The sequence below is a fragment of the Rhinatrema bivittatum genome, chromosome 6 (assembly GCF_901001135.1).
Source record: "Rhinatrema bivittatum chromosome 6, aRhiBiv1.1, whole genome shotgun sequence".
Lineage (NCBI taxonomy): Eukaryota > Metazoa > Chordata > Amphibia > Gymnophiona > Rhinatrematidae > Rhinatrema > Rhinatrema bivittatum.
The window spans coordinates 248,123,977-248,145,855 of NC_042620.1; the positions used below are offsets into that span (position 1 = coordinate 248,123,977).

The 21,879-nt window shown below is 42.1% G+C and overlaps 1 protein-coding gene across 1 annotated transcript in view; it reads right to left on the reverse strand.

Moving 5' to 3' along the window:
- COL18A1 (collagen type XVIII alpha 1 chain) overlaps nucleotides 1-21,879 on the reverse strand; it is a 352,734-nt gene that overhangs the window by 17,292 nt on the left and 313,563 nt on the right. Inside the window, exon 38 of the mRNA XM_029606745.1 lies at nucleotides 3,641-3,838. Coding sequence (XP_029462605.1) covers nucleotides 3,641-3,838 — 198 coding nt within the window. The remainder of the gene's footprint in view (nucleotides 1-3,640; nucleotides 3,839-21,879) is intronic.

A 21,879-nucleotide genomic window follows, 5' to 3' on the forward strand; every position in this document is an offset into this window, starting at 1 on the left:
AGGTCTTCCTGCAATTTATCACATTCTGCTTGTGATTTAACTACCCTGAATAATTTTGTGTCATCTGCAAATTTGATCACCTCACTCATCATATCCCTTTCCAGATCATTTATAAATATATTGAAAAGCACCGGTCCAAGTACAGATCCCTGAGGCACTCCATTGTTTACATTTTTCTACCTAGAAAACTGACTATTTAATCCTACTCTGTTTCCTGAGTTTAACCAGTTTGCAATCCACAAAAGGACATTGCCTCCTATTCCATGACTTTTTAATTTTGCTGGAAGCCTCTCATGAGGGACTTTGTCAACACCTTTATCCACATTTATTCACCCCTTCAAAAAAAATAGCTGATTTGTGAGGCAAGACATCCCTTGGGAAAATCTATGCTGGCTGTGTTCCATTAAACCATGTATGTCTATATTTTCTGTGATTTTGTTCTTTAAAACAGTTTCTACTATTTTTCCTGGCACTGAAGTCAGGCTCATTGGTCTATAATTTCCTGGATCACCCCGGTGCCCTTTTTAAATATTGGTTACATTGGCCTTCTTTCAGTCTTCAGGTATAATGGATGATTTTAATGATAAGTTACACATTTTTACTAATAGGTCTGAAATTTCATTTATGCAGATCTCATGTATGCTTTCTCACCAATTCCACTGATTGACAAGATAGTACAAAAGGTTTTCAAGGACCAGACCAGATTGATTCTTATTACTCCAGCATGGTCCAGACAAGTTTGGTTGCTTACCTGGTACAGCTATCCAGTGCCCCTCTGATCAATCTTGGGGAACATGTATCTTTGCTAACTCAAGAGGAAGAACATTTATATCATCTGAACTTTCAATCTGACAGCATGCATGTTGAATGCTCACTGATCACACACTTTGCCTTGCTCAAAGAGGTTGAAGATATAGAAGTGTCTGCCTGGAAATTGTCTACTAGAAGAGCTTATAGATTTAAGAGGAAAAAATTCTCATTCTAGTGTCTGCTGACTTCACATGCAAATCAAAAGACCTACTTAAATACTTTCAGTATCTTCTTCAGGCCTCAGTACGTCATCGGTGAGAGTTCATTTTAGTGCTATATCAGTTTACCACTTCCAAGTTAAGGGTAAATCTCAATTTGGAAGTTCATGATGCACGCCAAACCTCCAGTTGTTAAACCTCCTGTCCGATGGGTTCTGAATGTGTTTTTGGAATAGCTAACAAAGTCTCCGTTTGAAACTTTGGAGATGGCTTCTCTCAAGTTTCTCACATGAAAGATATTATTCCTAGTCGCAATCATATCAGCCAGAAGAGTAAGTGAATTCCTGGCTTTCAGGCTATTTTTAAAATGTGCACGTGTGCCCCTACTTGCATGTACTGGCACGCAAGATAACCTGTACTTTTAAATGCACGCACATTTCAAAATACACCAACTACGTGTAAGTATGCTCCTAATTTTAAGAGGTTACTTGAACAAAGCTAGAGTGAATGTCTTCCATAGGATTTTGTCGGCTTTTACATGCGTATGTTAACATATTTTAAAACATACTTGTGCAAAGGGCATTCTCGGTTTTTACAATTAGTCCACCAGTTTGTCCAGTTAATATCGAGGTCTTCCAAACCCCTCTGGTTCTTCATCCTGCATGCCCCCTAGTTGTTCTGGATTCCTCATCCTGTCCTATGAGTCCTAAAACTCGAGATCTACAGACTTGCTCCTCCATCGGGAGCAGCAGTAAAGTTACACGGCTAGCAAGCCTACGTGCGCTGTGGTTTCCAATTTAAAATACGGAGTTACACATGTAAGTGTTGGCCCAGCCCTGGAATGCTAATTCCCTACTCTTTTCCACCCTCTTATTTTTCACGCATGAACAGGTACATATGTGCATATCCGTGGCTTTTTAAAACCCATGTTGCTTACGCGTGGCCCACTTATACTCATATTTGGGAATTTTTGCACAAACAATGTTTTTAAAATCAACCTCTTTGGTTCATTACTCTCCTTATATGCAAGGCTTTGACAATAGTGGTGTTCTGCACGCAAAGTTTTTATCAAAGGCTGTATAAGCTTTTCATGTTAATTAAGCCATGAAAGTGAAGAAGCCCTTCATTCCTTAAACTGCATAAACGCCTTGGCTTATTACAGGAAAAGAACTCAACTGCTTTGTCAGGCCTTGCAGCGATTTGTCTTTTATGATCCTAACCGGCTGGGTAGAATAGTAGCCAAACATTATCCAATCGGCTGGCAGACTGCAATGCACATTGTTTTGCCCTAGCAGCATCAAATAGGAGGCATGGCAGCTTCAGTGCTTCATCTGAGAGCTGTAACTGTTGAAGACATCTTCAAAGCTGCAACTTTAACCATCTGTACACACCTTTCCATCTCATTACTGTCTGTGCAATTTATCAAAATGTGACAGTAAATTTGGACAAGCAGTTTTGCGAAATCTGTTTACCCAGAATTCTTCTCTCCCTGGTGGAATTCAGGTTGCTTTTGAAGTAAATCTTTCATTGCAACCCTCAGCCTGGGACTCCTCATGTGTCATGGCTAGTTCAGTCCTGCTTGTCAATGGAAGCACATTTGCTTCCTGTAAACAGTGTTCTCTGTAGACAGTAGGATGAATTAGCCTTGTTAAATACCTGCCCATCTCCCTGGAGAGTCGACTTCTTAGCTAGACTTAGCACTATTATCCACTGAGGGACTTCAGGAGACAATTCCTGCACATTCTCAGGAGAGCAAAAACTCTCAGCTTAGAGAGATGTCACCCATGTGTAATGGCTAATTCATTCTACTGTTTATGGAGATCATTTACGGTAAGCAAATTTGATATTCTTGGACAGGCCCTGCACTACTAGATGTGCAAACTGTGCAATTGCACAGGGTGGCACACCTGGGGGGACAGCGTCGTGAGCAGGGAAACACACATGCAGCCGTTGGTGGACCCGATCCCACTGGTGGCGGAAGAAGCAGGATGCCTGTGCGGCCCCTGGTAGACCCAATCCCACCAGCGGCAGAAGAACCAGGAGGCCTGCATTCCACATGACTGACCCCAGAGCAGCCCATCCCGCAGCTTCTCCTCATGTGTCGGCCCACAGTATTCAACACTGGCATTGTTAGCACTTCCTCTCTGCTCATCTTGCAATGCATAGAGTCTGGCTTATTGCAGTTTCCAGTTCAGTTTTTGTCTGCATGTTTGTATTTCTATTGTATGGTTTTCTCTATTCTTTATTTGGTGAGGGTCCCGTTATGTTTTGCATATGAGTGAGGTGAGGTATTCTCCTAATAGGAAGGGCATTAATGTTTTAGGGCTTTCAGAGGGTCAAGTCCACACCCAACACATGTTATAATAAGCCTAATCAGAACATAAAGGGGCCGATTTTAAAATTTAAGCACGCGGGGTACATTTGTGAGTGCTACCCGGCGCACACAAATGTACACCCGATTTTATAAGAGGCCTAGTTTGATACTTTCCTCATAAGGAAGCACCTCCATCCCTTCTCTACATCTTTATACCTCCTTAAGGTTTTTCTAATTAGCTTAGCTGGTATATGATAATCGTTGGTCATGTAACTGTACAGTAGAAAAGTAAGGTATACGAGACACCCTGCAATGCATGTTGCGGCACTAACAGAACAGTGAGGAATATGAAATGTACCTTGAGGTTCACAATGGGCACAGAAGTCCTGTCTGCTCGACGAACAATGCTGTATAGATCTTGCAGCCGGGAGGAGAGGAAAGCACGGAATGTGCCCTTTAGGCCGGCGACTCTGGCCTGTTCAAAACACTGGAAATCCACACCACGGATAGAGCGCATGCTGCCACTGAGAGGGGTATTTAGAGCAATCAGATGTAGCTGGAAGAGGAATCAGATACAATAATATAAGAAAAGAAAAGCCTCAAGTTTATAGTGAATGATGTATACATGACAAATATCTGTGACATGTCTCTGAAGATAGTATTTTACAAATTGAGAGGTAAATTTTAAAAGGGCCGTGCAGGTGTCCACACGGCATGCTATAAAATCGGCTACCTGCGTGCGCAAAGCGGGGTAAATTTTAGTTGAAACGTGCGGTGATGCGATAGGGCCTTCCCCAGTTCCCTCCCGGTCCGCTCCAATAAAGGAGCGGACTGGGAGGGAACTTCCTTAACCCCCTACCTACTCTGCCCTTTCCCTCTCTTCGCCTGACGCCTAAAACCCTTCTACCTAGGTGTTTTTGTTTTTATACTTACCTGTTCCCCTGAGCAGTAGTAAGTAGCGCGCACTGTCAGCGCACACTTCACCGGGACAGTAACCTAATTGCGCTGTCCCCCGTCCAGACCTCGCCCCCGGCCTTTCCCCAGCCCGCCCCTTTTTGCACAGCCAGCTCTTATAGTTTATTGTTTTTTATATACCGTCACATTGGCCTTAGTCTTCACAGCGGTTTACAGTTTAAAACAATAAGGAAATATAATAAATACAATCAATAAGAGATAACAACTAAAAGTTTAAAAGCACAATAATAAAGTTTAGCTGTTAAAAAATAAAATTTAAAATTTGAGATAAAATTATTCCTCAAGGTATTATTAGAAATAACTAAAATGAGACAAGCTAATAAATAGTAAAAACATAAGTATTAGACAGTACTAAACATTAGACGATTTGACATCTGCCAGTGTTCAAATATCTGTGTGCGCGCATTTAAAATCTGTGTGCATGCACTTAAACCTGTGGTCCATTTTCTGTGTATGCGTATTTAAAAAGACAGGTTTTAAGGTAGGCCTTAAATTGTTTCTTATCTGTAGTTAGTCTCTTCCGTGCATACCGCGAGATACACGCGTGGCTGTGGGATTTTTAAAATGCTGGGGTAGGTGCGCAGCCCGTCCACGTCGTATCTTGCGGTTTTTCCCTGTGCCGAAGATTTAAAATTTACTTGATAGGTGTTTGAATAATACCATTTTACATAAATCAACAAAAGTCAGGAAATTTAGCGTTAAGGCTGCCATAAAAACAGTAATGCCACATATTAGTATTGACATATCACACAACATATTATTTTTATAGCATTCCATAATTATATTAACCATAGAAGATTAAATTACTTTCCATTTAGAAATAAAGAGGTAAATATTCAAAGGCTTTGTCCAGATAACTTTTGGAGTTAGCAGGACAAAACCCAAGATTTGAATATTGCCCCCGTTCCTTGATTAAATTTGTGTTCAAGCAACTCATTATCTGCACTAAATTTAGCCAGATAAAAAGAAGCATATTTCACATTGTTTGGCTAGTGCTGATACTGAGCAGTAGCTGAACAAAGTTACTTTGGGTACATTTGGTTGACCAAATAACAGACTTAGTCTTCCAGATAACCAAGAAAAAAAAAAAGACAGAGAAGGGCCCAGCAGTGCTAGATCTTTTTGCAATCTTTTAGGATTAAAGTGCTATCATGAACCATTGATCATTCTTCCAGTTTTTTTTTTAAGTCATCTTTAAAAAAAGATGTGTCTTCCCTGCCGCAGATTTTCGTAAACAAGCACAATTTCCCTTCTACCCCTGTCACTTATCAAGACAATGAAGAAGCCCTAGCACTGATCCTTTTCCTTCACCAGCATGGACTACAGACTACTCTAGCCTATCAGTTAACCAACTTCTTACCCACTTATAATTTTTGCATTAATTCCAAGTTTAACTCGTTTGGTCAGGCATGGGCTAGTCTTGATCCGGTCCCCTGGGGTTCCGGGGCACCTTGCCTCCAGAGTGAATCTCCCTCCTGGGCACTGTCAGTCAGCTCTCTACTGGCTGTGTCAGGTGCTACATGTGCAGGTGTGGCTTCTCTCTCCTGATTGGCAGAGCAGGGACCAGCACTTATTGGTCAGAGTATTTTCGCCCCACCTTGGACAATGTTCCTTGCTGACTCATCGACTGATTGATTACATGGTCTCCTTTGTCTTGTTGTTCTAGTCCTCTGTGTTCCTAGCTCCTGGATTCTTACTCCAGTCCTTGCCTGCCATGAGCTCCTCTTGCTTGGATTATATGTTTCCTGACCTTGCCTTGTTTTCCTGCTATTAACCCATGATGTCCCAATTTTTTTAAGAAGCTGTGCTCTAAATAGGATACTGGGACATAATGGATTTTGGTTAATGAGATTAAAGTAGCCTCATTCAGCCTCTTGTTGTTCCTAATCTATGTTTGGAAGGAGTGATCCCCAGGGATCACTAGTTTATAGAGGATGCCCATGTTTCAGCCTGGGGATTTCCTGACACATCTATGGTATCCACTGATTCACTAGTCTGGTCAACTATAAGAATTTAATAACGTTTGTTTAGCAAGATTTTCCCCTTGTGACAATATGTTGCCTAGGATCCATTAAACTACTGGTTCAAGGTACTGCATTATTCTTTCCTTTAGCAGGGTTTCTACTACTTTACCCACTACAAAAATAGGACTATCAAGTATATAGTTTTCTGCTTCCTCTTTACTCCCATCCTTCTGGTGCAATACTATAAATGCTCTTCTCCAGTTTCTAAGTACCATGTCTGTTTCCATTGGTAAGTTGAATAGAGCTGCGAGGTGCAGTTCTTAGGTTCCTAAAATGAACTGTCATATCATTGCCAGATCCCACTGTCTTGTCTATTTTCAATGGTGTCAGTAGCTTAGATCCTTCCCTCCTGAGAAAATGACTGTGTGCTCACCACACAATCTCTTATAGCCTAGCTTTTTGCCTTTAGTCGATTACCTTCTCTTTTGAAGGTAAATATTGAGCTAATATATTTTTGCAAGGTACCTACTCTCTTGTAAAAACCTTATTGTGCTTGCTTGGAACTGTAATTGATTTTCCATCAGCAATAAAGTCTAACTTCTGAGTATTAAAGGAAGGGGGGAACATAGGAAATGTATTTATTTCACAATTTTTATATGCTGCACAAAACAGCAAGCTGATCAAGGCAGTTCCCAACATATTAAATAAAACACTTAAGCAAATTAAAACACATTAAAATACAAATATAAAATAGCACTACCTTTCACTGATTAGCTTGCACAAACAGCCATGCCTTCGCCTTCTTCCTAAAAGCTGCATAATTAACCTCCGATCTGATTAAAAAAGAAGCTGAATTCCACATCAAAGGTCCTCATACTGAAAACATTTTCTTTCGAAACCCCTCTCTTTTACCTGCCTCACCCCCCTGGCACTTCAAATAAAATACCCTCTGCTGAGCATACATTTCGAATTGGTATATGCCTCTGTATCCGATTCCTTAAATAAACTGCACCTTGGGATTTTATCAGCCTCAAACATAAGGGTCATGATCTTAGACATGATCCGTTCCTTAACAGGTAACCAATCTAACTCGGCCAAAAGAGGTTTTGCACTAATCCTTCTTGGGCAACCAAATACCAACATTGCTATCATATTCTACATTACTTGTAAACAACGCAAATTCTCACTGTTACTCCTAACAAAATCCCGTTACAGTAATCAAATATTGGGGTCACTGATGCTTATACAATGGTCCAAAATATCTCCTAACTCACACATCCCTTAATTCTCTTCATCTGTTTTAATTTTAGAAAAATCCTCTTTATCATCAAAGAGATATGGGAGTCAAAGGTTAACCTATCGTCATATAGAACCCCCAAATTCCTAACTTCTGAAGAATGAACACAGCTTATCTCCCCAATTTTTATCTGCAAAACTCTATCCAGCCCATTTGTTGTAAAAATCATCCAGTCACAGTCTTACTCTTATTCAATATCAACCTATTTGCACTCATCCATTCACCTAAGATCTTCAAATCCTCCTGAATTTTACCCATAGATTTTAAAGGATTCCTCCCCAAAGAGCACACTAGCCGCACATCATCTGTGTAAATATAGCCTCTAAAACCTAAGCTATGAATCAATTGACCCAATAGTTGCAGAAAAATTCTGCTACCCATGTAATGTTCATTTACATTGTAATATTGTCATGGTTACACGATTAATAAACATATTTCCACACAAAAAAAAGAATTTGGGATAGAGGAGACCCCTGCAGAAGCCCACAATCCAAACAATAAGGTTTCACACACTCTCCTTTCACACAAACCTCCATCAATCTATCCTTTAAAAAGGCGATCCATCTCAAAATATATCCCTGCAATCCCAACTCTCTATACCTTTGCAACAAAATCTCATAATCTACCAGATCAAAAGTGCTACACAGATCCAACATAATTAGCCCCACTACTTCACCCTTATCCAAAAACTGACAAATAGAATCAATGTCACAAATAGTGTCTCTGTACTAAAACCTACACGGAAGTCTGACTGGCTCTCATCTAAAATACAGTTTTCCTCCATATATCTACCGGTAGATAATTGTATTTTAATCACTTTTACTAAAAATGGGGCATTTGTTACTGGCTGATAATTTATGCATAATGCCTTCTCTAAACGAATATCTTTCTTTAATGAGACATGAAAAACTCCTACCATGAGAGAGCTATTCACAATCAATTGCAAGTCACCTAACAAATCTTGTGGTAGATTTATTTATTTATTTATTTATGTATTTATTTATTTATTTAACGGCTTTTCTATGCCGACATTCGTAAGGCACATCATGCCGGCTTACAAAGAACTGATAAGAGGAAATACAGAGAACAAAAACCAAATCGTTGATAACACAAAGAGGTAAATTCAAAAGGGAAGAAAAAAAAAACCAAAAGGGGCATTATACAACAGATATTTGAAGGGCTAGGAGAGCAAAAGGGCAGAGTTGGGGGGGGGGGGGGGCGAAGAACTTTGTACAGTCGATATTTGAAAGGCTAAGAGAGCAAAGAGGCAGGGATGTGGGGAAAGAACTTTATACAGATGTTATACTGATGTCTTAACTTAAGCTGGATTCAGGGAGGGAAATTAGCGTGCTAAAGATTCAGGGAAAGGTGAGGAGGGGGGCGCAGGGGTGGAGGTGCGGAGGCTGGCTGTGGAGGATCTAAGGTCTATGTTATGTTTGTGTTGGGGTAGGCTTGCTTGAAGAGCCAAGTTTTGACTCCTTTTTTGAATTTGGTGAGAGACAGCTCTATACGGAGTGGGGCGGGGAGGGAGTTCCAGAGGGAGGTACCAGCTATGGAGATAGCCCTTTCTCTGGTGAGTGACAGATGTGCAGACTTGAGGGAAGGGGGGTGTGTAGGGTGCCAGCATGGGCACTTCTTGTGGGGCGGTTCGAGGTGCGGAAGTGGGGCATTTCTTCGAGCCAGGTGTGGTTGAATTTGTGTAGTGAGCAATGAAGAATGGTCAATGCTTTGTATTGAGATCGGAAGGCAATAGGTAGCCAGTGCAGTTCCTTTAAAATAGGGGTGATGTGGTCCGTCTTGCGAGTATTTGTTATGATTCTGGCCAAGGAGTTTTGGAGGATCTGGAGTGGCTTGATGGTGGAGGCCGGGAGGCCGAGTAGCAGGGAGTTGCAGTAGTCCAGTTTTGCAAGCATAGTGGTCTGGACTACCGTGCGGAAGTCTTGAGCGTGTAGTAAGGGTTTGAGTTTTCTGAGGACATTTAGTTTGTAGAAACCTCCTTTAAGGAGGGAGTTGATGTATGGTTTGAAATTTAGTTGATGGTCTAAGATGACACCCAGGTCTCTAACTGCTCGTAATTGGTGTGGTGTATTAGTTGTGTTGTGTAGTGTATGGTGGGAAGTGCCATCAGGGTGGTTGGAGATGAAGAGTAGTTCCGTTTTAGCTGCGTTCAGGGCTAAGTGGATGTTAGCTAACATAGAAGTTATGGATCATTCATCAAATATGAGGGACAAGGGTGTAAACTACATGTAGGTGGGCTACAACTCCATAATATTTCCCTGAGTTCCAACTATCCCACCTCTTCAAATACACCTCTCCCTTCCCTAACTCCTCCATCTCTCATCCTCTGTTCTTCCAAACAACTAATCCCAACCAAAGATGACTCACTAAGCATATTAATTTGCAACCTTCTAATCTTACTTTTTCAAAACCATGCAATACATTCACTATTCAAACTCTCTGGAATAACCATTTTGAGCAGTTTTTTCTTAACATTTCCTGCATAATAGCAAAAATTACTTTTGAATTATACTCAGCCTCTCTAATCTGATTTTCATAATATAACTTCTTAGCAGCTCTAATCCTTCCAGAATTAAAATTAGCACTCTGTTTCCAAGACAATTTATCTACCTAAACATGGGACCTTCAACCATTTCCTTTCTACATACTTCCTTCTGAATTTCTTTTAAATCTCTAGAATACCCATGGTGCAATCTCTCTCAACCTTCTATTCCTTTTCATCATTGGAGCAACCTCATTCAAAACCTCCTTCAATGACAGATTCCACTTCCTTAACAAACCTTTTATAGTATTCTCCCCCTGTTCAATGTAGAGGTTGCCTCACCTTAAATAAAACTCCTCCCTATCTATTTTCCCTCTAAATTCAATCTTCCTTTTCCTTCTTTCCAATTCTTCCCTTCCTGTTATCATAAATAAAAAATAAATAATTGTTATGATCAGACCATATTAACCGCCTCATTTCCCTGAATTCTCAAACTTCTATTTGCTCTGTGCCAAAAACTAAATCTAAAACATGAGCCCCGATCAGTGCTAAAACCTACCCACTGCGACATATCCCAAGATGATAAAAATTCTAGCAACATAGACGCTTCCTAATTGTGGGCCGGATTTTAGAAGGGTTATGCTCGTAACCGGACTTACGTGCGCCGGGCCTATTTTAAAAAGGCCCAGCAGTGCGCGTAAAGCCCTGGGACGTGTGTAAGTCCCGGGGCTTGCAAACAGGGGAGAGGCGGGAGCGGTCCGGGGGAAGGCTCCCGGCACAACGGCCATATTTGCCGCTGTGCCGGGGATCGCGCAGAACTTGAGCCTGCCCAGAGGCAGGCGCAAAAGGTAAAACAATTTTTGAGGGGGGGGAAGGTTAGGGGAAAGGGTGGGAAGGTCAGGTTAGGGGGAAGGAAATGGGGGAAGGCAGCGTGGCTCGGTACGCACAAGGTGAACAATTGTGCACCCCTTTGCATGCGCTGACCCCTGATTTTATAATTTGTGCGAGCCTGCGCGAGCAAGTTATGTGCACGCACCGGGTAGCATGCAATTATGTACGCCCACACACAACCTTTTAAAATCTACCCCTGTATGTCTTGTGTCTTTGTTTATTGTGTGTCTAGTGTCTTGTGTATGCTTTTTAACAAACTTATTCCATTTAGGTTGCAGTCCTTTCTTTTGGTAAGTTCTGAATAAGTATTTCTTTTTAGTGTGGATTGTATGGGGTTTATATTTTAGTTTATTTTGTTTCTTGTGATTTGATTTGAGCTCATAAATTAACTTGATGTGGTGCAAAACAATTCTATCTTACTGGTTGAAATCCAATATTTGGTTAAGTCTTTGGTTTGGATTGGGATTGAATTCCGGTTCCTAGAAATAAGACTTTAAGATTGGGGTTAAATTCCCCTTTCAAAAAAAATTTTCTTATAATAATAAAGAAAGAAAAAAAAAGAATTAAAAAAATTCCAAAGACAAAAAAGCTAGAATTAGAAAATTTTTGAAAAAAAGAGTTTGTGAAGTGAAAGACACTAGTGTGAGTTTTTACCACCTGATTATCATGATGCAAATATGCAGCTCCTAATAAATGACCTAGAAAAGATTGAAGATTTGAGAGTGGAATTAGAGAACCTAGAAATTGAAGCTTCAGATGAAAAGTTAACAGTATACGATGATGGACTGTAGGAAGCAGTTCAGAGAAAGCAACAATTAACTCTTGCTGAATTGAAAGATAGGCTAGAGAAGTCTACATAGACTTGTATTTGAAGGATCCTGGAATTTACAAATTGGTTAGGTTAAAAATACTCTTGGCTGTAGGGGAAGAGGATTTAGAGAAAACATAGGTCTCTTGGTCGCTGTGATTATTGTCATAGAATGGAAAAGAGATTGTCCTTTTACCAATTTTCCACCTCCTCCTCCTCCTCTTTAGAGACAGTCTGTGCTATTCCTTGCAGCTGGCTATTAGAGATGTGCATTCGTTTTTTCCGAATTGGAAAATTTCAACGAAATTGTCCAATTTGGCATGTTTCGGGGACTCCAAAAAATGATTGGGATTTTCCCGTTTTTTCACAAATTCGTTTTTTGGATTAGCGCGTACTAACAAAAACTAACAAAATCTAACAGTTTTTATTAGTGCGCACTAACTCAAAAAATGATTTTTCGCAAAAAAGAACCCCGAACCGCAAAAAAACGACTTTTTCAGCGGCGGACGAAAAACGAAGAGCGACACGAACACAAAAAACGATTCATATCTCTAGTGGCTATATGAATTAAGATACTAGAAACTGTCAGGGATTTCTCATAATCTACTGATACGGTTATTCTGACAATATTGTGAAAGCTGACTTAGGGATAGATTTTCAAACGTGCGCGCGCATGTTATAAAATCGGGGGTCGATGCGCGCAAGGGGGTGCACAATTGTGCACTTTGCGCATGCCGAGCCATACTGCCTTCCCACATTCCCTCCCAGGCTGCTCTGAAATTGGACGTATTCTTTATCCTCTAAATCCTCTTCTCCTGGTGCCAAGAGTATTTTCAACCTAACCAATTTGTAAAGTCAGGGAATTCCAAGATCCTTCAAATACAAGTATATGTATGAAAATAGGCCCGGCTCGCTTAACCCTTTTAAAATCTGACCCTTAATGCTTTAAGCTAAGAGTATTGCTTACTATACTCCTGCTTTTTGATAAGTGACATTTTTATTAGAAGAAATTATTTTCATCCAAAGTAATGCTCTAGTTTATAACTTTTTTATGATTAAGCCATTTCAAATCCTTTTTGAGATTGTTTCAAGGATTTCTTGTTCTCCGTATGTACTGATAAAACTTCTGTTGTATTTTCTGTTATCTGTTACAGAATATAGGCTAAGGGTCAGGAGCTTGTACCCCCCACTTACTTGTACGTTTAACTTAGAAATCACATGACTTACAATATCCCATTTACATACGTATGAGATAAGAATTATAATTTGAACCAATTAGGAAAATGTTGTGTCAATAAACAAACTAATGATTTGAGTATAAAATAAAATGTTTTGATTTGTTTACCCTAAATTGTAATAATATCTTTAGAGACTCCAGAGTTGCTTCTTTGGAGACTCAGATTGGCTCATCCTCACTGAGGGCTTTTAGTAAAGCTGAGGAGGAACTTTACGCTGTAGTGGCACCATCTACTGTGGCAGCGGCCGATTCTAAGGCGCTCCATGTTGATTATGACAACGAGTTCCATCGAATGACGCCTTGGTCCCTGGACTACACCAGCAGCATCCATGCTGGTGCAGGACTGTTGGGCTTATGTGCCAAGGTATTTCACTCCAGCACCACTGTTGGGACTTTAGCATGAAACACCGAATATGTAAGCTCTGCATTGATGACATACAGGCAGCACTCTGGTGAGCACTGGGCTTAGGTAAAATAAATGGCACCATCAGGATTTTCTGTGCCAGGAAGGATGATGAGACCTATGCCAATGAGGGAATGTCGCACCTCAGTGTCAAGGAGGAGCCCACTCTGGCGCAGCCCTGTGCTGGTGGCGCAGGTCTTTTATTCCACTCTGAGGGAGTTGGCCCCTAACCTCATTTTGGTTAGGTTCTGCTATCAGCACCTTGTCTGGCACCACAGGTTTTTGTGCCATCTTTAACCCCTGACCAGATGGATCTGGGAAAGGGTGCCATGGAGGCGGGGGGGGGGGGGGGGGGGGGGGGGTGAGGGGAGAGGTGCTTTTCCAGGGTTGTAGGAGCAGGAGGAGGAAGATTCCTGGCAAAATCTGCTGTCAAGAGTCCAATGATACTTCATTTCTGGACAAGGAGCTGCTCTGCTGCTCAGCCTCTTACCTGTCTTCCTTAGGACCTCCATCTTCCAGGCACAGTGTTGCTGTACCCTATGGGACATCTTACCACAGCTGTAGCAATTGGAGGAGTAATGTCTGTGCCCAGGCAGCAATAACAAGATAGATTGAGTATGCACGATGCATACCTGATGCTCACAGATGTAGGCCTCGAAGCCACTGACCGCAGAATTTGCCTTGGGCTTTTCCATACTTATCTAATTCATTTTTTTGTTTAGAACTTAGAAATTCTGTTCCAGGAGCTGCTGAGGCAGTGACAAAAAAATTCTGAAAAAGCAGTACGGCAGTAAAAGTGCACAAAGGTTAAAACCAAAAAAATTGTAAGACAGAGATTGGGATACATCTGTGCGGTAGCTCAGATGAAGATTGAAGGGCTCACAAGGCGGCATGCATGCACAGGAGCTCTCACGCATGTTCAGTAAATACTTTTCTGAGTTCTGAGAGATGGGTCCTGCATTGGCACCATCAGATGACATCATCCATTTGTAATGGCTAATTCATTCCTGCTTGTTGGCGGAGAATGGCCTAGTTTTGAGAGCCCAGACTAAACGAAATCCATAATTCAGCCATGGTCATCTAGAGAGGCAAGCAATGAGAGTTACAAAACTCTTTTTCAACCTGAATTTGGTACAGATCTTACTGTATGCATACCTAGCAGTATTTCCAATACTGCTAGCTATACATACTGTAAAATAAACTCCCAAGTGAAGGAAGAACATCATTGTTGCTAAAATGCCTCTATTTTCTTCCTGAAAGAGAAAATGAATATATATCTGCTGAGCACTACTTAAAGAAATCCATCTTTGGTTTCGCTTACTTGAGGAAAATGTATTTTTTTTGTCATGCATTGCTTGAGGAACACCTCACTGCTTGTTATGACGTTTTCTATATTTACAAGGTAAATGGCCATTAGGCTTACCCAGTGTGACAAAATCAAATCTCCTATCTTGAGAAATTTCCAAGAGGGTAGATCATTTTCCTTCCTGTTTCTTAATACCCCAACAAAAAAACTGTAACTCCTTGACTGAAGAGAGATTACGGAGGCCAGTGTGTGAAAGAGTAGAGTAGCAGCCTGAATGTAACTCACCTTGAGCTATAAACGATGTGTGAGCTAAATCCAAAAATAAGTAAAATAAATGAATACATAAAGGTTGCATTACTGCTGTCCCAGCCTACCCATGCTGCATCTGTTCTGTGGTAGGGCAGTATATATAAGAGAAGCGTACTCTGCTGCTACTCAAGCTGAATCAGGTCTTTGGTGAGACAATGCATAAAGAATGCTTGCGCTGATATTTCTTGTGCTGTACCTATTCAGTAAATAAATGTGGAAGTTCTTCATTTTCCAGGTCTGTAACTTTTCACTTAAGAATATAAGAAGATAAGAAGTTGCCATACTGGGTCAGACTGAGGTTCCATTCAAGTCCAGCATCCTTTTTCCAACAGTGGCTAATCCAGGATAGAAGTACTTTGCAAATACTCAGACAGTAAATAAATCCTATGCTACAAATGCCAGTATTAAGCAGTGGCTATTCCCTAAATCAATTTGATTAATAGCAGTTTATGGACTTCTCCTCTAGGAACATGTCCAAACCTTTTTTTTAAACCCAACTACACTCACTGCCTTAACTACAGTCTCTGGCAATGAATTCCAGAGCTCAATTGTGTGTTAACTGAAAGACATTTTTCCAATTTGTTTTAAATGTACTACTTGCTAACTTCATGAAGTGCCCTCTTGTCCTTGTGTTATCTGAAAGAGTAAATAAATGATTCACATTTACCCATTTAGTCCTCTCATGATTTTATAGACCTCTATCATATCCCCCCTTAGCCGTCTTTTCTCCAAGCTGAACAGCCCTGACTTCTTTCCTCATATGGCAGCCGTTCCTTGCCCCATATCATTTTGGTCTCCCTTCTCTGAAACTTTTCTAGTGCAACTATATGCAGTGACCAGAACTGCATACAATATGCAAGGTATGGTCTCACCGTGGAGCAATATAGAGATACTATGACATTCTCTGTTTAATTCACCATTCCTTTCCTAATAATTCCTAACTTTTTGCTTTTAACTGCTGCACCACACAGAGTCATTGATTTCAATGTATTGCCTACTATGATGTCCAGATCGTTTTCCTGTGTGGTAACTACTAATATGGAACTTAACATCATGGAGCTACAATGTGGGTTACTTTTCCCCAAGGGGCAGATTTTAAAATCTGCGCACGTGGGGTACATTTGTGCGCGCTACCTGGCGTGCACAAATGTACACCCGATTTTATAACATGTGCGTGCTGCCGCGAGCATGTTATAAAATCCGGGGTCGGTGCACGCAAGGGGGTGCACACTTGTGCACGCCGAGCCCTAGGGGAGCCCTGATGGCTTTCCGTGTTCCCTCTAAGGCTGCTCCAAAATCGGAGCAGCCTCGGAGGGAACTTTTTTCCCACTTCCCCCAACCTTCCCCTATCTAACCCACCCCCCAGCTCTACCTAAATCCCCCCCACCTGGTTTCAATTATTTATGCCTGCGTCTGGCAGGCGTATCTTGCGTGTGCCGGCCAGCTGCCGGCGCGCCATCCCCCGGCACAGCCGCTGTGCCAGAGACCTCGGTCCCGCCCCCGGGCCGCACCACGCCACGCCCCTTCCCGCGTGCAGGAGCAGGTTTTTGGGGTTCCATACGTAACCCTTTGAAAATCTGCCCCTATGTGCATAATTTTGCACTTGTCTACATTAAATTCCATCTGCCATTTGGATGCCCAGTCTCCTAGTCTTGCAACATCCTCCCTGACAATCTATCATAAACCTGCTTGTGAATTTAACAACTCTAAATAATTTTGTGTTATGTTGCAAATTTGATCATCTCAACTCCATGGTTCCCATTTCTTAGAATCCATTTGAATAATATACCTAGCCGTTAAGCCCGTAACACACGGGCTCGGTCCGTTCCTTCCACTCCCTCCACGCTCATTCTCTCCCTCCTCCTTACACTCCTCTCCCACCTCCCTCTCTCTTCACTCACCTTCCCCTCCCATCTCCCCGTCCCTCCTCCTCATCACCTCCCTCCCTCTCACCTGTCCCCCTCCCGCCCTCTCTCTCACCCCTCCCCCCTCTCTCTCATCTCACACACCTCCCCTCCCCCTCTCTCTCCAACCTCCCTCTCTCAACACCTCCCTCCCCCTGCTCTCACACCTCCCTCCCCCTCTCGTCCTCCTCACCTCCCTCTCACACCTCCATCCCTCTCTCTCACCTCCCTCCCCCTCTCACACCACCCTCCCTCTCTCTCACCTCCCTCTCTCTCTCTCTCACACCTCCCTCCCTCTCACCTTCCCTCCCTTTCCTCAGTCACTCCCCCTCTCTCAATCCCCTCCCCTCTCTGATCATCCACAACCGGCAGATCTCGGAGGGAGGGGTGTGTCCCTCCCGCGCGCGAGCGGCGCCGCTGCTTCTCCTCCCGCTCCTGCTCGTCTTCGCTACTGCTCCTCCTGCTTCGCGGCTGCCGCCGCTCCAGCTTTTCACCTTCGCCGCCGCTCCTGCGGCCCCACCGCCATTTTTTTTTTTCGGGCACGCACGGCTCTGACCGACGTGCTCGCCCGCACATGCGCGGTAGAGCTGCTCTCTACTGCGCATTTGCGGGCCGTCGGTCAGAGCCCATTTATAAGGTAGATTAAAAAACACTGGCACCAGATCCCTCAGGCACTCCACTGTTTACCATTCTCTACAGAGAAAACTGACCTTTTAATCCTATTCTATGCTTTCTATCTTTTAGCTAGTTTGCAAGCCACAAAAGGACATTGCCTTTTATCCCATGACTTTTTAATTTTCTTAGGAGTCTCTCATGGAGGACTTTGGCAAACACCTTCTGAAGATGCAAATATACTATAATCTACTGGCTCCCCTTTTATTTGTTTATTAACCTGTTCAAAAAAGTGTAGCAGATTCGTAAGGCAAGACTTCCCTTGGGTAAATTCATGCTGGCTATATTCAATTAAACCATGTCTATCTATATGTTCTGAGATTTCATTCTTTAGAATAATTTCTACAAATTTTCCTACCTCTGAAGTCAGGTTCACCAGTCTCTGGTTTCTTGGATCATACCTAGAGCCCTTTTTAAATATTGGGGTAACATTGGCCACCCTCCAGTCTTCAGGTAGAACGGATGCTTTTAATGATAGATTACAGATTACTAGTAATAGATCTGAAATTTCATTTTTTAGTTTCTTCAGAACCCTGGAGTGTCTATCATCTGGTTAGGTGATCTGCTACTCTTCAGTTTGTCAAGCAGGCCTTTACATCTTCCAGGTTCACCATGATTTGGGTCAATTCATCTGAATCATTACTCTTGAAAACTGTTTCGAGAAGGGGTATCTCCCCAACATCGTAATTTGTAAACACCAAACCAGAAAATTTGTTTAGTCTTTCCTCGATGGCCTTATCTTCCCTAAGTGCCCATTTAATCCCTCGATCATCTAACAGTCCAACCGATTCCCTCACAGACTTTCTGCTTCAGATATGCTTAACATTTTTATTATGGGTTCATAATAAACTTCTTTTCAAATTCTCTCTTAGCCTGTCTTATCAATGTCTTACATTTAACTTGCCAGTTCTTATACTTTTGCTTATTTTCTTCAGATGGATCATTCCAATTTTTTAAATTCATCTTGCCTTTTAACCAGTTATCTGGCTTTCCTTCTACCTTTTTTAATGTGAGGAATATATCTGGATTGCGCTTCTAAAATAGTATTTTGAAACTATGTCCACACCTGTTGTATACACTCAATCTTTGTAGAGGCACATTTCAGTTTTTTCTAACTATTCTCATTTTATTAAAGTCTCCCTTTTGAAAGTTTAGTGCTAGAGCTCTAGATTTACATATTGTCCCCCTTGCAGTCATTAAGTTGCCTCTTATACCAAAATTCTGCGTTCCATTAAGAATTAAATCTAGAATGGCTCTCTCTCCTGTCAGTTCCTGAACAAATTGCTCCATGAAGAAGTCATTTATTCCATTCAGGCATTTTACCTCTCTAGCATGTCCTGATGTTACATTTACCCAGTCAATATTGGGGAAATCTCCCATTATTGCTATTTTGCCAAATTTGTTAGCTCCCCTAACTTCTCTTAGCATCTCATTGTCTGACTATCATTAAAATCATCCATTGTACCTGAAGACTGGAGGATAGCAAATGTAACCCCAATATTTAAAAAGGGCTCCAGGGGCGATCCGGGAAACTACAGACCGGTTAGCCTGACTTCAGTGCCAGGAAAAATAGTGGAAAGTGTTCTAAACATCAAAATCACAGAACATATAGAAAGACATGGTTTAATGGAACAAAGTCAGCAGGGCTTTACCCAGGGCAAGTCTTGCCTTACAAACCTGCTTCACTTTTTTGAAGGAGTTAATAAACATGTGGATAAAGGTGAACCGGTAGATGTAGTATACTTGGATTTTCAGAAGGCGTTTGACAAAGTTCCTCATGAAAGGCTTCTAGGAAAAGTAAAAAGTCATGGGATAGGTGGCGATGTCCTTTCGTGGATTGCAAACTGGCTAAAAGACAGGAAACAGAGAGTAGGATTAAATGGACAATTTTCTCAGTGGAAGGGAGTGGACAGTGGAGTGCCTTAGGGATCTGTATTGGGACCCTTACTTTTCAATATATTTATAAATGATCTGGAAAGAAATACGATGAGTAAGATAATCAAATTTGCAGATGATACAAAATTGTTCAGAGTAGTTAAATCACAAGCAGATTGTGATAAATTGCAGGAAGACCTTGTGAGACTGGAAAATTGGGCATCCAAATGGCAGATGAAATTTAATGTGGATAAGTGCAAGGTGATGCATATAGGGAAAAGTAACCCATGCTATAATTATACAATGTTGAGTTCCATATTAGGTGCTACAACCCAAGAAAGAGATCTAGGCGTCATAGTGGATAACACATTGAAATCGTCGGTTCAGTGTGCTGCGGCAGTCAAAAAAGCAAACAGAATGTTGGGAATTATTAGAAAGGGAATGGTGAATAAAACGGAAAATGTCATAATGCCTCTGTATCGCTCCATGGTGAGACCGCACCTTGAATACTGTGTACAATTCTGGTCGCCACATCTCAAAAAAGATATAATTGCGATGGAGAAGGTACAGAGAAGGGCTACCAGAATGATAAGGGGAATGGAACAGCTCCCCTATGAGGAAAGACTAAAGAGGTTAGGACTTTTCAGCTTGGAGAAGAGACGGCTGAGGGGGGATATGATAGAGATGTTTAAAATTATGAGACGTCTAGAATGGGTAGATGTGAATTGGTTATTTACTCTTTCGGATAGTAGAAAGACTAGGGGGCACTCCATGAAGTTAGCATGGGGCACATTTAAAACTAATCGGAGAAAGTTCTTTTTTACTCAACGCACAATTAAACTCTGGAATTTGTTGCCAGAGGATGTGGTTAGTGCAGTTAGTATAGCTGTGTTTAAAAATGGATTGGATGAGTTCTTGGAGGAGAAGTCCATTATCTGCTATTAAGTTCACTTAGAGAATAGCCACTGCCATTAGCAATGGTAACATGGAATAAACTTAGTTTTTGGGTACTTGCCAGGTTCTTATGGCCTGGATTGGCCACTGTTGGAAATAGGATGCTGGGCTTGATGGACCCTTGGTCTGACGCAGTATGGCATTTTCTTATGTTCTTAATCATTTTTACAGGTAGTATGCCCGCATGCTACATTCTTCTCCAGCAAACACAGGATTTCTATCCAAAAATATTCTACAGGAAAATTAGGTTCTTACCTTTGCTAATTTTCATTCCAGTAGTACCATGGATCAGTCCAGACAGCTGGGTTATGCCTCCCCTCCAGCAGATGGAGTCAGAGAGAAAACTGAAAGCACCCCCTAGATATACTGGTGTGCCTCCTGCGGTCCTTCAGTATATGTGATATCAAAGCAGAAGCACTACACACAAAGTCCTTCCACAAAAAATTTTTTTTTTTTTTTTTTTTTTTTTTTTTAAACAGTGACCAGATCAAGTAGCCACGTCCTTGAAACAGGTAAAAAAACCAGAAACAACAAACAGGACACCACAAGTGTACAACAAGAACGCTATAAAATAGCAACCGGCCCCATGACACTGAGGCGACCGACACAAGACAGAAAACTGCAATGAAAACGACAGACTACGAGCGGACTCCCAGAAGCACCAAGGGCGGGCGTCTGGACTGATCCATGGTACTACTGGAATGAAAATTAGCAAAGGTAAGAACCTAATTTTCCTTTCCCAGTACGTACCAGGATCAGTCCAGACAGCTGGGATGTACCCGAGCCGCCTTAACTGGGGTGGGACCCTGAGAGTCCCGCTCGAATCACACTGCTCCCAAAGGACTCTGCAGGAGGTCCCCGGACATCCAGGCGATAATGCCTGGAAAAAGTATGCCAAGATTTCCATGTGGCCGCCCTGCATATCTCTTGGCACGAAACCAAGTGATTCTCTGCCCATGAAGTCGCTTGAGAACGCAGAGAATGAGCCTTAAGTCCAGCGGGAACAGGCTTACCACAGCCAACATACGTGGACGCAATAGCACTTTTCAACCAGCGTGCAATCGTAGCTTTGGACGCTTGAAGACCCTTCCTGGGTCCACTCCACAACACGAAAAGGTGATCTGACTTTCTAAAGTCATTCGTAACCTCCAAATAGCGTAAGAGAATCCGACGGACATCCAAACGCCTCAAGTCCCGACCCTGAGCAGACTGTAGGTCCTCGTCCGAAAAGGAAGGTAATTCCACCGTTTGGTTGACATGAACGTGGAAACCACCTTAGGTAGGAAGGAAGGAACAGTTCGTAGGGAAACTCCGGACGCCGAAATGCGCAAAAACGGTTCCCTGCAAGAGAGAGCCTGAAGCTCCGACACCCGACGAGCCGAGGAAATGGCGACAAGGAAAACAGTCTTAAGGGTGAGATCCTTCAAAGAAGCCGCCTTAAGAGGTTCAAACGGAGCCACACACAAACCGCGGAGTACCAAGTTCAAGTTCCAAGACGGACA